The sequence below is a fragment of the Microcaecilia unicolor genome, chromosome 3, assembly GCF_901765095.1.
Source record: "Microcaecilia unicolor chromosome 3, aMicUni1.1, whole genome shotgun sequence".
Taxonomy (NCBI): domain Eukaryota; kingdom Metazoa; phylum Chordata; class Amphibia; order Gymnophiona; family Siphonopidae; genus Microcaecilia; species Microcaecilia unicolor.
In genome coordinates, this window is record NC_044033.1 from 282,890,334 (window position 1) to 282,906,032 (window position 15,699).

Genomic DNA, 15,699 nt, shown 5'->3' on the forward strand with positions numbered 1-15,699 from the left:
AGGGCTGGCTCGGCGGCACCTGCTGTCCTCTGGAGGGGAGGGCCGGGTGGCTGATCAAACCCAGCCTGTTCAGTCCAAGTCTCTGCTGGGGTGGGGTGGTGGATAGTGGTGCCTCCCCCCCTGGTAGCGGCGGTATCGGCACTCCCCCTGGCAGCGGTGGCACCCAGTCTCTGCAAGGGGGTGGAGTTATGCTGGCAGCCCAGGAGGACCCACTTTGCTGGAGGGAGGGGGGGACGAGGTTGCAGTTTTGGTATGGGCTGAAACTGAACAGCAAATTTCAGCTGCTAGTTTTGGTTGGTCACTAGTTGTCTGTAAGAATTTACAGATAGGGCACTTACACATTTAGCAGCAGCCACTAAACATATACTTTTAAGTATCAACCCTGCACTAATCTTTATATTTACTTATCCAAGCATTAACCTGTTTATGTGTTCATTCAATCATACTTTCAGAGATCGATCCTGGAGGGGAAAGAGAAGAAATAATGGAACCCGAAGGATCTTGTGTGCCTATTTTTAAAGAAGGAATGCCAAAAATGAAACGTTACAACTGTGCCAGCGCTAGTCCAGGACAACAAGACCTTGCAAAAATTAATTCTCAGTAAGGGCGGTTTTACCTATTATTTTAAAGAAATGTACAGACTGTTCACAAAGCTCTCTCTTTTTTTTTGGGGGGGGGGGTGGCAAGGAAAGAGGTCCATCTAACAGTTTATAACATTTTTTGTGTCAAGTTACCAGGGCAACAAACAAAGGCAGATAATCTACCGGGTAACTCATGCACATCCTTCACAGCAAGACAGTTCTGTTTTGCAAGTCTTGAGTGGACCTGAGGCTTCTGTTTATGATGACACATCTGCAGATGCAATGCATGTGTTTATCGACGAGCACGGTAAGTTAATGTCACTTCTATGTACAAAACCATAAAGTAAAATGGGGAAAGATTCTTGGAGAAAAATGTATGAGCTAGATAGAAAAATAGGCAAAAGAGGTACCAAAACTCCTCCCTTCACATGTCAGTTTGATGGCACAATTTTGAAAATGTATATCTTTTGCTCTAGGATTTTATTGCCTGCAGTTTTTTTTTAGAATGGAAAACAAGTGTGGAAAGCATGCAGAGCATGGCTTATGGAATTCTTTCTGATGTATGTGTGTGTCTTGTGCCTGTGTTTCATCTGTGTGCTTGGTGGTGGTGGTGGTGGTGGTGGTGGGGGGGTAATATATATATGGGCCTGAAATTCAAAGGATTTATGCTCCTAACTTTGGGGTACATGATTAGGGTTACCATATAGCTTCAGAAAAAGGAGGACACATTGATCCAGTCCGGGTTTTGCTTCCATTGAATGCAATGGAAGTAAAACCCAGACTGGCTCAATCTGTCCTCCTTTTTCTGGAGCCATATACATGATCAAATTCTCCGCATTGTTCTGAACAGTGCTCTAAAATTAGCACCAGAACCGCTTGGGGAAAAAAAGCCCCATTGATCAAAACTAATAGAAAACTAATAGAAAACTAACAACTTATAGCAGCAGCTTCAGAGAGCATTTTCCATCTCACAGATAGGCTGCAGAGAATACCTTCTCCTGCTTCCACCCACCCTACCCCTCTACCCACCCACCCCTAGAGTGACATGTCTTATATAACCTCCCTATCAACCCACTCATTACTTTACCTCACCCATTTCTATTCTTCTATCACCTTCTCCCACTACTCCAACCAGAGTTACACCTAATCACACTGACCACCCTTCAACATCTTCTGTCCTTCTGTGACTGTTCTCTTGTGCTTGACTGCTTAAATATTTTAAATTTAAATGCTTTACTTTTTGTCTATTAGATTGTAAGCTCTTTGAGCAGGGACTGTCTTTCTTCTGTGTTTGTACAGCGCTGCGTACACTTTGTAGCGCTCTAGAAATGTTAAATAGTAGTAGTAGTAGCATGCAAAATTATACGCACTATTAGTTTTGATCATTGGGGAACTTTTGCAGGAGGGTTGTGCCTGGGCATGTACCCAAGGCAGAAACCTCCCGCAGAAGTTGTTTGACAGATCTAGGCTGTCAAAAAAAACAAAAAAACAATCCAGCTCAGACCTTCGAAACAGAATAATATAAGGGGTTTTAGGTTCGGTGGATCTCCAGACCTCCCTACCCATCCCCGCACACAAGGGACTGTAGGTCCGGTAGACTCCCCCCCTCCACACAGACACAAGGGGCTGCCCCTTGCATAACAGTTCCCTGGTGGCCCAGTGGCACCAACCCCACCCACCCTGGTGGTCTAGTGCCTCCTCAGCCCTGGTGGTCTAGTTGCCCCCCCAAAAAAAACCCCTTCTCCCATATCATTTGAAGCAGGAGGAGGGAGTATCACCCTTTTCCCCATAGTTTTAAAACTGAAGTTTCTGCCACAACTTAAAGATTTGGGTTTAAAAGAGGAATTGTAGGATATTTACAAACACAGAATTTTAAAAAAAAGCAAGTAAATTTTATTAACTAGTCTCCATACCCTTTTCCCCATAGTTTTTAAAACTTTGAAGTTTCTGCTACAGCATTAACAGATAGTCTTTAGAAGGCACAGAAGGGCCCAGTTCAGTCCTCATTCCCACCCACCCAACCCTAGCTCAGCTCAATATTGGCTGGTTCCCATATAAGTGCCAGTGACTAAGCCCAGATTTTCAATGCCGGTGCCCAGAACCAACCCAACATTGAATATCCAGGCCTAGTTCAGCCCACGGCTGTCGACATTTAAAAACACACTGACTGCTGCTGGCTGAATATTACCCCAAATTTTCAAAATGATTTGGGCTAATAAATTCAGCAGAAATAACCCCTCCCTGGCACAGCGAAGGTATTTTCTCAACATTGGGGGGGTGTTCACTGCTCAAGCACTCACTGTATCCTCAGAGCTGGTACCTATGCCTAGGGTCCACCTTTGTACTTTGCGGCTACTTGGACAATTACTTTAGTTCAATCAGGGTTGGCCCCCTTTATCCCTACATATTACCTTGCACAGCTTTGACCTGATACCCTGACTTTTTGGTAACCTGTGTTCACACTGGCACCATCAACCTTCCAGTTTCAGAGCTACCTGGCAAAAGAATCCTATTATTCATTTTTAATAGCCTGGACTTCCAATACGTCTAAGTTATATGCTATTTTATTTATTTATTTATTGCATTTGTATCCCACATTTTCCCACCTCTTTGCAGGCTCAATGTGGCTTACAATACGTCAGGAAAGGTGTAAATATATTAGAAAATAGACATTTAGTGTTACAGAAGGATCCTGGGCAACATGATAATGATAAAACATGATAGTAGTATAACAAGCATATATTGTAAGACAGTTCTGAATATATGTGGAGGAGTTGTGTATATTCGCATTGGTTGATCTTTGTGGTATGCTTTGTTAAAGAGATGGGTCTTCAGTAGTTTGCGGAAGTTCGTTAGTTCGTAAATCGTTTTTAAGTTGCGCGGCAATGCGTTCCATAACTGTGTGCTCAAATAGGTAAAGTTTGACATGTGCATTAGTTTGTATTTTAGACCTTTGCAGTTAGGGAAGTGCAGATTAAGGAATGTGCGGGATGATCTTTTGGCATTCCTGGGTGGTAGGTCTATCAGGTCTGACATGTAGGCTGGTGCATCTCCGTGAATGATTTTGTGGACTAGGGAGCATATTTTGAACGTGATGTGTTCTTTAAGTGGGAGCCAGTGTAATTTTTCTCGTAGGGGTTTAGCACTTTCATATTTTGTTTTACCGAATATGAGTCTAGCTGCAGTGTTCTGGGCTGTCTGAAGTTTCTTGATTATTTGCTCTTTACAGCCGGCGTAGAGTGCATTACAGTAGTCTAGATGACTGAGCATCATTGATTGTACCAGGTTACGGTTTGGGATCTCCACTAGTTCTGACTTGAGGCCTTCTAATTTGATATCTAAAAATTTGGCCACATTTTTCTCAGAAAAGATTTTAACCTTTCAGAATTCCTTATCCAAGAATTCCAACACATCCTCCACCATGCAAGGATCTCCTACACTACATTTTGCTTAGACCACTGGATCACCCTCCTCATCCTCCCAGTTGTCCAGAACCAACATCTGTTTCAACCTGTTCTGTCTCTCAGGCTCTTAAATGCCTAAAGTCTACCACTGCTCCCCATGATCTCATGCTCTCAGGGTTGCTTAAAAGGTTTGAAAGCCTTCTGTTGCCTTTCCTCTTGTCTATGATATCCTCCAGGCTAGAGCAAGGTGAGATACCTACTCTCTGGAAATCTGCCTGTACTCACCCTTTGGTAAAAGATCACAATCTCAGTACCATAGTTTTGCTCATATAACCTGCACCCAAGTATAACCCGCACCCTTGTATATCCCGCATTAAGAGGAAGATGATGTCCAAGAAACTAATCAGTGAATTTACAATTTGACTTGTGAAATTGATTTGTAAATGCTGTATTTTTGCTATTGGTTAAATACAAAGAGATACAGTTCATTATTAAATTTGGATCTCACATTCTCGGGTTATATACATGAAAATACGTTAATGACCTTGTTACTAACTTTTCATCCAATAGCAAATCTTCCCTTTGCTTCTAAATTGTTGGAATCCCTGGTCTTTGAGCAGTTTTCCAACTTCCTAGAAAAGACAACCATGATTCATCCAAAACAAACTAGATTTCATTAGCATTACAGTACTGCGATGGCATTTATAGATATGACCATATTGATTCAGATTCACTTAGATCAAAATGACCATATTCTACATTTGTCCTTAGATCTTTCAGTTGCCTTTGATCTGAAAGACTACACCCTCTTGCTAAACAGACTTCAGGCTATTGGACTTACTGATCTGATCCTGGACTGGCTTGGCTCGAATCAACACAACATAATTTATAGAGTTCTCTCAGGGAGAAACCACTGACTCTATTTACCTTTACCTGTGGGGTGCCTCAGGGCTCCCTATTGACCTCTGTTCTTCTCAATGTGTTTGTCTCCCTTTGTTTTCTTGATTCAATTTTGGGTCCTCACACCATTCAGCTGTGTAGACAATATTTAGTTATTCTGTGTTTTTAATCCAGCCCAGCCACAAGGTTGTATCTCTCTTATGTTTAAACAATTTTTATTGAACAAATAATCAAAATACAATCCAAATCACATCCATGAGTTGTTCCTCTTTTCTCATTTAACTTCCCCCTACCTCCCACCCTCCCTCCGGTGCGTATTTGTGAAATTAACGATAAAAGATGACCCTCCCATGGCCTTTAACTCAGACCACATATAACATATTTATTGGGTCCCTTTGTTCCATCCAATGTACCATTTTCCTCTTTTTATTTTTTATTTTATTTCCAACAGACAAGTAGCTGGAATGCACCATCCGATAACCCTTCCCTTCCTTCCCTCCCTAGCCTACCCCTCCCAGGAACCAAAAAAAAAAAGGAGCGAGAGAGGGACCCCCATCCAGGGAAGGAGCCACCAGATTTCCTTCTTCCTTAATCTACTTAGGCAAACATCAATGGAGTACCTCATCCCACCCCTTACGGCCTCTTAGGCCTCATTCAATAACAGACTCCTTGCCCGATGTGGAAGGGACCTAATATATACATCCCAATCTGCATGGAAAGTTTTTAATCGTTTAGGGGATAACCTAGCATATTGTCGCTCCAACAACATCAGAGCATGCAATCGGTTCCTCCATGCCCAAAATGATGGGGCCTCTTCCCCGACCCAAACCCCCAGTATCACCTTCTTACCTAAAACTCCCGCTTTTCTAAGGAATAAAGCTTGTGACCTGTTACGTACACGAAAAAGCTCATATTGATCCAAGAGTATTGCGGCCGGGGAAGCTGGGATGACATAACCCAACAATCGGCCCAGATATGTCAGGACCGCTGTCCAAAAGGCCTTTACCCTCCCACACTCCCAAAAGGAATGGAAGAAGGAGCTTGCCTCCAACTTGCACTTCTGGTATTCTGGGGTATCTACTGCCCCTTTCTTAAACATACGCTCATGAGTAAAGTATGCCCTATGCAGCACTCTAAACTGACACTCTCTCATCTCCACACTCACTGAAATTTCTGGGATCTGCTTTATAAGCTTGAACGGTTCTATAGCCATTCTTACCCTTCCAAGATCTTGAGTCCAACTTTCAACGAGCACTTCATATGTCCTTATTGGGGACAACGTTTGCAATTCTTTATGCAGACCGGAGACCGTAAGGCCTCCATCTCGGAATTTCTCAAAAAACTCATGCAGGCTATCGCCCAGAGATGGTACAAGTGACCCTTGTTCAAATTTGGACATATAATGACGCAACTGGAAATACGCCACCAAATCCCTTTGCTCTGCTATTCCTTTCTCCAACAAAACTTCCCAAGATAGCATTTTACCGTCAGCATCCAAGACATGCAGTAACACGGAAACTCCTTCTCGCCCAGCGTGTAAAACTAGCATTATCCCTTCCTGGGGAGAAATGTACATTTCCTCCAATCGGGATTTGATCTGAGATATCATATCGGCCTCCCAATTTGACCACCAAAAACCTCCAAGCTAATCTTAATGTCTTAAGCATGCCACTTTTCCGTATCTCTTTCGGTAGGGCATCCTGTGAACAATGTAACAGGGAGTTCACATGCCAGGGAGCATAGTATGCCGCCTCATATTCCCTGGGCGTGAAGCTCCGTTCCTCCAAGATCGCCCAGATGTCGAAGCAAGCATGCATAATTATATAACTACTACTTACTACTACTTATCTCTATAGTGCTACTAGACATACGCAGCGCTGTACACTTGAACATGAACAGACAGTCCCTGCTCGACAGAGCTTACAATCTAATTAGGATAGACAAACAGGACAAACAAGAGATAAGGGAATATTAAAGTGAGGATGATAAAATAAGGGTTCTGAACAAGTGAATAAGGGTTAGAAGTTAAAAGCAGCATCAAAAAGGTGGGATTTTAGCTTAGATTTGAAGATGGCCAGAGATGGAGCTTGACATACTGGCTCAGGAAGTCTATTCCAGGCATATGGTGCAGCAAGAGCTAAATACAGTGGCGCAGGAAGGGGGGGCGGTGGGGCGGTCCGCCCCGGGTGCATATAACAATATGTCAGGGATGCCCAGGCCTCCTCAGGACCCTATTAGCTGCTTAAATGGCATCCTAGGTTTCTTCCCTCCCCAGCAATAATGAGATATCAACCTCTGCAGAGCCCGAAGATCTTTTTTCAACAACTTAATTGGAATGGTTTGAAGAATATATAACCATTTCGGAAATAGCACCATATTAAACAGCTGGATTCTCCCATGAACCGAGAGAGGAAGCTGCTGCCTTCTCGCGAGCACGAACTTGTAATGCCCTAGCAGCTCAGAGATATTATCTTCATAGAGTCTCCCTGTGCAACGTGTCAGTTGTATACCTAAATATCGAAATGACCTGGTTTCCCATTTTAATGGAAAAGGCCCTACCCAGTTGTCTTGGACAGTCAACACCGTGGGCATAGCGAAAGATTTATCTAAGTTTAATTTAAAACCTAAGAAGTCTCCATACTCCACAAAACATTCCATTAACGTTTCCAGAGAAGTCTGGGGCTCCACTATATGCACCAATAAATCGTCTGCGAATGCCGATATCTTAAATACCTGGGTACCTATACTCACCCCTTTAATAATGGGGTTCTCCATAATATCCCTAATCAGAGGATCCAGGGAAAGCACAAAAAGCATAGGCGACAAAGGGCAGCCCTGCCTAGTTCCTCGGTGTATTTCAAATTCTGATGAGATAACCACATTCACCTGGATCCTGGCTCTTGGGGCCTTGTATAACGCATGGAGAGCATCCACGAAAAGACCGGAAAACCCATACCTCTGTAATACCTTGAAGAGAAAGTCCCCGTACACCCGGTCAACTGCCTTTTCGGCATCAAAGCTAACTAACAAAGAGGGTATGCCTTTCCTCTCTATTTGCTCCATGGATATTAATAGTTTCCTCATATTTTGTGCCACCGTGCGCCCAGTGACAAATCCTGCTTGCTGTTCCGAAATTAACTTTGGGAGTAGCTTAGCTAATCTATTAGCCAGTATTTTCGCAAACAACTTAGTTTCCATGTTCAGCAAGGAAATGGGTCGATACGAGGAGGCCTTTTCAGGATTCTTCCCCGGCTTCAACAATAAAACTATCTGGGCTAACTGTAACGATTGTGGGAGGGAGCCTTCTACCACAAACTGAGTAAAATAAGCTTTCAAAGTTTGGCATATCGCTGTAGATAGCATTTTGTAAAATTCAGCTTTAAAACCATCGGGTCCTGGGGCTTTATAAAGCTTACTTTCCTAAATGACTAGTGCCACCTCTTCCTCTGTGATCTGTCTGTTAAGCTTGCTCACCCCCCTCGGTTGTATCTCTCTTAATGAGAAGCTCTCCTCTATCTCACCTTGGTTGATACATATCAGACTAAAGCTGAACCCTGAGAAAACACGGGCTCTACTTCTCAAGAAGAGAATTTACCTTTCTTTCTGACAAAATCATCCTTGCTGACCCCCAGGTATCTTTTTCTCCATCTGTAAAGATACTAGGGGTTATATTTGATCCTAATGTGAATTTTCACCTTTATAATTCCTCTCTAGTCAGCAAGTGTTTCTCCAAGCTGAAAATGATTCATTTAATAAGTAAACTCTTAGACCATAAAGCTTTATGTATCCCGATACAAGCCATAATTTTCAGTAATCTTGACTACTACAATGCCTTGCTTCATGGACTACATATTCTCTATTTTAAATGATTACAGTTAATTCAGAATGTTACTGTTAAATTAATCACTGGTGCTCAGAAGTTTGATCACATCACTGTTATTAAAGGCTGTGCCTCTGGTCCCGCCCTCATTTCCTGCTTGTGGAAGGGCGGGACCAGAGGCACAGCTGAAACAGAAGCGAGAGCAAAGGCAGTCTGAAGCAGCGTCCGTGCGTGCTGGACTTCACTGTTGCCAGCTGAGCAGGAGGTAAAAAGTTTTAAAGAACAGCAGGGGCAGCAGCACACGTCCTGCTTGCACTCGGAGGCCACACAAAGAGAGAGGGAGGGAAGCGCTGGGCGGTGGAAATCGGAGGAGAGGGGGGCGTGGAACTCGGATGGCACGGGACGAGAGGGGGTCCTGGAAGGGGAGGGTGGTCCTGAACCTTAAAGGGGAGGGGCGCCTGGAACGCAGAGGACAGGGAGGGAGGCAGGTAGGGGGCATGGAACTCCGAGGGGAAGGGGGCTCGAACTTGGAGGACAGAGAGGGATGGACGAACGGGGTTGTGGAACTCCAAAGACAGGGGTACAGGGACTCCCAGGGGGGGTAAGGGGGTGTTGGTGGGAGGGTGAGGGGGTGAGGGGGGATCCCTTGCTAGCGCTCGTTTCATTTCACACAGAAACGGGCCTCTTTTACTAGTAAGTACATAAATGCATAAGTGTTGCCATACTGGGACAGACTGAAGGTCCATCAAGCCTGGTATCCTATTTCCAACAGTGGCCAATCCAGGTCACAAGTACCTGGCAAGATCCCAGAACAGTACAATACATTTTATGCTGCTTATCCCAGAAATAAGCAGTGGATTTTCCCAAGTCCATTTTAATAATGGCTTATGGACAAAAGAAAAGGAAGCTATCCAAACCTTAAACCCCGCTAAGCGAACTGCTTTTACCACATTCTCTGTCAATGAATTTCAGAGTTTAATTACACGTTGAGTGAAGAAATATTTTCTCCGATTCGTTTTAAATTTACTACTTTTCAGATTCATTGCGTGTCCCCTAGTCCTAGTATTTTTGGAAAGAGTACATCTACCCTTTCCATCCACTCAGTATTCTATAGATCTGTATCATATCTCCCCATAGTCATCTTTTCTCCAAGATGAAGAGCCCAAGCCATTTCAGCCTTTCCTCATAGGGAAGTCGTCCCATCCCTTTTATCATTTTCATGTCCTCCTTGTGGTGACTGAGACACAGTTTCTAATACAACATATCTCTGATGTTCAAAACTGTGTGGTTTGGATAAACAATGGTCCACAAGGGGGGCAGCCACATCTTGACATTTCAAATTACTCTTGTGCTCCAACATTCTTTTTTTAACAGCATTGTAGAGTTTTGCCCACGTTGACCAGACCACAATGGCACCAAATGGCATAAACTGTCAGAGTAGAAGAACAAAAGGTGGAGACCTTTAAAACGACAACAACATGATGATTCAAAGACAGTTGTGAGCCTGCAAAAGAGATCTTATAAATATTACATCTGGTAGATGGATAATTGCTCACAGGGAAAGCATAACTAGAAGGATCCTGCTCATCCAGTAAGCACAAAGGGACTAAGAGGTCCTTTAAATTCTTGCCTTGACAAATTGCAGAGGGGGGAGTTTGATGTAGGCTTTGATGGTGTGAGCTGGTCACCCTTCCAGGACCTGACCCTGCTTAGCTTCCTTCACACACAGTGACAGCTGGGCTCTACACTTCTCGGTACTTCACCAGGACTCTGCCTCAAACACAGGGGAGCTCTCTGCCTCCTCTCCTCCTTTCACAAATGTTCACCAACACCCGGCTTCTTATAACCAAAGGTTTTATTAGTTGCCATTTAACAATTTTCATGGCTTATTTCTTCTTTAACTCAAACATAACAAAAAGGCATTTACTCAGAGTCTTCTGTGTAAGTTTGAGGAACTGCTTTAAGTCTGAAAAGGGTTTAATTCAGACTTAAAGCAGTTCCTCAAACTTTCACAGTTCAAACAGCCAAACAAAAGCATTTACTTTCCCTTCTCAGAGGGTAGTGCAGCTGTCACCTTTTCAGCAGAGAGCTTCCCCAGTGCTTCCATCTCCCCCTTCCAGCTTTCCACCATTGTCTTAATAAAGCTGCCTGAAAACCTCTCACACCTGGTTCAATTTCCCAATCAAGTCCTGGCTTCTCACTCTCCTGCCTAGAGTCCCTCCCCTGACTCTGATTCCCTTCTTGCTGCAGTGCATTCTGGACCTTGTAGTTTCCTGCCTCCTCACATACCTCCCTGGCCAAACCATTGCTAATCTGTTTAATCTTTATTCCTTCCTTCAATGGACTAGCAATTCCAGCCCCAACATCTGCTGGTTGTACCCCCTTCTTTGCCTGATGTTCTCCCGGGCTCCTTTCCCTTAGCAGCCCCGCTTCCTGAACATCTGCCCGCCCCACTTTCCCTCTTAAACAGCGAGGAAACGCGGGCCAATCCCTGCCCAGAATTAGCTCCTGTGGCAGTTTAGGTAATATGGCCACCCACACCCAGTGTGCCCTTTTATCTGAACCTTCCGTAGGGGATATGTGGTGGAAGCCCCATGAATACACTGAATACTCACTTCCCGGCCCACCTTACTATCTTCTCCGTCTCCCTCTTTTCTTGATTTTCTCCCACAGGGACCGAGAAAGCATAGTCTGGTCCGCTCCTGAATCTAACAGTGCGTTAACCCTGACACACAGTACCTCCACTGTTTGCTGCCATGGTTTCACCCCTGGCCCCTGGGAGTAGGAGGTGAACTCCAACCTTACAAAACAATCCTTCCTTAAGTGTTCCTTCCTTCCACATCTATAACACATTCTCTCCTCCTTCACCCCCTGTCTGGCGTCTGTTCCCTTGGTCCCCTTTTCCTGAGAAGCCCTCTCAGACATGTTCTTGGGTTGGGAGGCAAACCCCCCTTGTCCTCCTAAACATTGTGATTCAAGGTAACATTCCATACATTTAATAGCTGCTTCTAATGTTTCACAACTCCTCTTAACCAAGTCAGTTCTTACCGTTGCCGGCAGAGCCTCTAGAAATTGCTCTAATACCAGCTTTTGTAAGATCTGCCTTACCGACCTCTTATCCGGGTCCAACCACTTTGTGGCGAGGTCCATTAGTTTCTGCGCCAGCGCCCTCGGGGTATCGCCTTCTGCCCACCTCCAACTCCGGAAGTGGCGACGGTAGGCCTGCTCACTGACGCCATACCTGTCCAAAATGGCTCTTTTAAGGCGACCATAGTCTGTTACCTCAGCTGGAGTCAAACCCCGCAATGCCGCCAAGGCCTCTCCAGCCAATGCTGGAGCCAATCGAATGGCCCACTGCTCCTGAGGCCACTCTGCTGCCATGGCCACCCGCTCAAAGGTTCCCAGGTAGTCCTCGATGTCATCCCCCGGAGCCAGTTTTCCCCAGGGCAGCCAATTCACCTGGCGAGGTTCTCCATAACCCCGTGCTCCTCCGGCCTGCATCCTGTCCTGTAACAGGTCTAGCAGAGGTTGCTGCTGGGCTTGCGACGCCGCCAGGGGCTCCTCCAGAAACTTCTGGGCCATCTCTTGTTGTTTCTGAAACTGGTGTGCCATAAACGCCATCAGCTCCTTCGGATCCATGCCTCTGATTGTATGCCTTCACCTGCAAAACACAACACACAGGACCCAAGTGCTGCTCCTCAGGGTATATATCCTGTCTAGAGCCCGTGACTCCTCCACACTTCTTACAATCCTCCCCCAATTCCGTGCCTGCTTACCAGACACTGGTGAGGTTCTCGCATCTGCCGGCGGGACTTCGATGGATCCCACCACTGCCGCCAATTTGTGAGCCGGTCACCCTTCCAGGACCTGGCCAGGGCTGACCCTGCTTAGCTTCCTTCACACACACCTAGGGATTAAAATAATCTTAACTGGTCTCCTCCAGAGGGAAAAGAAAAAAAAGTTCTATAGTGACATCACTCTGGAACCACAGCTGAGCAAGCTGAGACCTGGTTGCCTTGGCGACAGCTTGCTGGTCAGTTGAAAGTTGGGCAGAAACACATGAAGAGAGTATATGTATTTTTGAGTGTGAGAGTGGCCAGAAGGAGTTGGTGTTGCGGTGAGAGAGGTTGTGTGTGGGTGAGGCTGGTGCTGATTGAGGTGGAGAAAGATATATATATGCTGAGTTAGGATTGGGAAAGGGGTGAATACCTATGAGTGAGTGTCTAGAGAGGGGATATTAAAGGGAGAAGGGTGAAGGCTGTTGGTGAGAGCGGATGTGTGGTGCAGGGTGTCTGAGCAAAGGAATTACAAGGGAAGTAATAGGTGTTAGGAAAGAGAGATGAATGCATGAAATTAAAGTGTTAATATTGTTTTGAAAGGGGGAATATCTTGGGAATGTGCGAATGACATTTGGACTTAGGTAAGTGGATTTGGATTTAGTGAATGCTTATAGTGGATATACCCTTCCAGAATAGGGAAGCACAAGTAATAGTTTAGGCCTGGAAGTGAGATACCTTTGGTTAATTTTATTTATAATAACTACCGGCCCCAGTATTTGAAATTCCATTTAAAAGTCATTTAGTATAGTGAAATATGGTAAAGGAAATAGGGAGAAAGGGTTTTCTTTCCTATTTTATTTAATTAAGAGTAAGGTGTAGGAGGAAGAGGGACGTGAAAGCGGTGCTGGAGGAGAGGTGATCGGGCCCCCTCGCAAGAAAGTTCGGAGCTGCATCAATTCCAGAAGGAGAGGGACAGCTAAGTAAAAGTGAAATAAACTCTGAAGCAATACTTACCTGAGAGAGAGTCTGGGTAACCTAAGGAAACAAAAAGGACACAAAGTATCAAATTCTTCCTAATTTCAGGGAAGAAAATAGATGAAGAAAATAAATAGCTGTTGCAACAGGTTGATTAAAAAGGGTAAATGTATAAAAAGGAACTTATCTGATGGTGGTGCATAGAGTCCAGATTAGTCTGTCTGGAAAAGGAAGAATACAAAAAAAACATTGTTATGATGTTGAAGTGAAGCAATTGAAAAGTTGTTTAAATGCTTGGTGCTAAGTTAAATACAAAGTTTTGTTGTTCAAAAGGTAAAATTATAATTATTAGTCTTCAATGAAATTTATATTTCGCAACTATTCGAATTGGTCTCCTTCAAGTTCAGAACTTATCCTAAATTTAGTTTTTTATTCCTCTCCTGCCCTTCAAGGACAGGAGATGAGGTTAGTTGATTTATACCCCCATCCAGTTTGGGCAAAGAGTTCCTGAGGGCGAGTCACGACTACTGACAACTAACCCTCAGAGAACTCCAGCAGACATCGCATGCCTTACCAGGGAGGGTGTGTAACAGTACTTCACCAGGACTCTGCCTCAAACACAGGGGAGCTCTCTGCTTCCTCTCCTCATTTCACAAATGTTCACCAACACCCGGCTTCTTATAACCAAAGGTTTTATTAGTTGCCATTTAACAATCTTCATGGCTTTTTTCTTCTTTAACTCAAACATTTCTTCTTCAACTCAAACATAACAAAAAGGCATTTACTCAGAGTCTTCTAATTAAACCCTTTTCAGACTTAAAGCAGTTCCTCAAACTTTCATAGTTCTAACAGCCAAACAAAAGCATTTACTTTCCCTTCTCAGAGGGTAGTGTAGCTGTCACCTTTTCAGCAGAGAGCTTCCCCAGCGCTTCCATCTCCCCCTTCCAGCTTTCCACCATTGTCTTAATAAAGCTGCCTGAAAACCTCTCACACCTGGTTCAATTTCCCAATCAAGTCCTGGCTTCTCACTCTCCTGCCTAGAGTCCCTCCCCTGACTCTGATTCCCTTCCTGCTGCAGTGCATTCTGGACCTTGTAGTTTCCTGCCTCCTCACAATGGATTTTCAAAGCATGCCAATACTTTAAAACCATAGATCTCACAAAAGATGCACATAGGAGTAGGGAGGAACACAAGTGACACGTTCAGATGGCTCCTGTAGGATAGGTTGTAGAAGATAATCCTGTGTAGCCTAGCGATCTCTCTTGTACGCCTTCTTGATCACTGAAATAGGGTAGCCCCAATGTTGGAATCGTAAAAACTGCTTACTCCAGTACCTGCTCCAGCCTGCCTGCTCCAGTACATCTGCTCCAGCGTGTTCCAATCCACCTGAACCAGCTTCTTCCTGCTTGTTTCAGTCAATCTGCTACAGCCTGCTTGCTCCAGCTTTTCCCTGCTCGTTCCTGTTCATCTGCACCAGCTTGTTCCACCTGCTAGCTTGTCAGCCATTGACTTACTTGCCTGCCTACTAGCTTACTAGCTTGCTAACTCATCAGCCATTGACTTACCTGCTCTCCAGTTTCTCCCTGCTCGTTCCTGTCCTTCTGCATTAGTATGCTCCAGCCCGCCTGCTAGCTTGTCAGCCATTGACTTACTTGCCTGCCTGCTAACTTGTCAGCCCTTGACTTACCTGCTCTTCAGCGTCTCCCTGCTCGTTCCTGTCTATCAGCCCCATCATGCCCCAACCCGCCTGCTAGCTTGTCACCCATTTATTTACCTGTCAACCTGCTAACTTGACAGCCATTGACTTACCTGCCCCCCTGCCTCTCCCTGCTCGTTCCTGTCCATCCGCACCAGCTTGCTCCACCCCGCCTGCAAGCTTGGCAGCCACTGCCTCACTTGCCTGCCTGCTAACTTGCCAGCCACTGACATACCCACTCTCCAGTCCATCAATCCCTCCAATTCCAAGCCTCCGGCTCTTCGCTCTATCTATCTGCTTCTCACCTCAGTCACTACACTTACACCTGTCACACCGCAATCACTACTTATGGCCCCTGTCCACATCCTCTTCCTTGCCCTGTCCCTTCCTAATCTTTTTCCCCTCCCCTTACCGCTACCGCTGGAACTCATTGCCCACCTGTGTTCCCTCCCGTCCTGCCCACTACGGCAATACCCTATTCACCCCCATCCCTCACCACCTCACCATCTCTCTTGTCCCCCTCCTCCTTCCTAGCCCTTAATCTC

At 45.0% G+C, this 15,699-nt stretch overlaps 1 protein-coding gene across 1 annotated transcript in view; it reads left to right on the forward strand.

Annotated features, from left to right (window-relative positions):
- The window catches only part of PCNX2 (pecanex 2), a 1,017,260-nt gene that overhangs the window by 281,212 nt on the left and 720,349 nt on the right, over window positions 1-15,699 (forward strand). Inside the window, exons 6-7 of the mRNA XM_030194986.1 lie at window positions 453-600; window positions 731-888. Of these exons, the coding sequence (XP_030050846.1) occupies window positions 453-600; window positions 731-888 (306 nt within the window). The remainder of the gene's footprint in view (window positions 1-452; window positions 601-730; window positions 889-15,699) is intronic.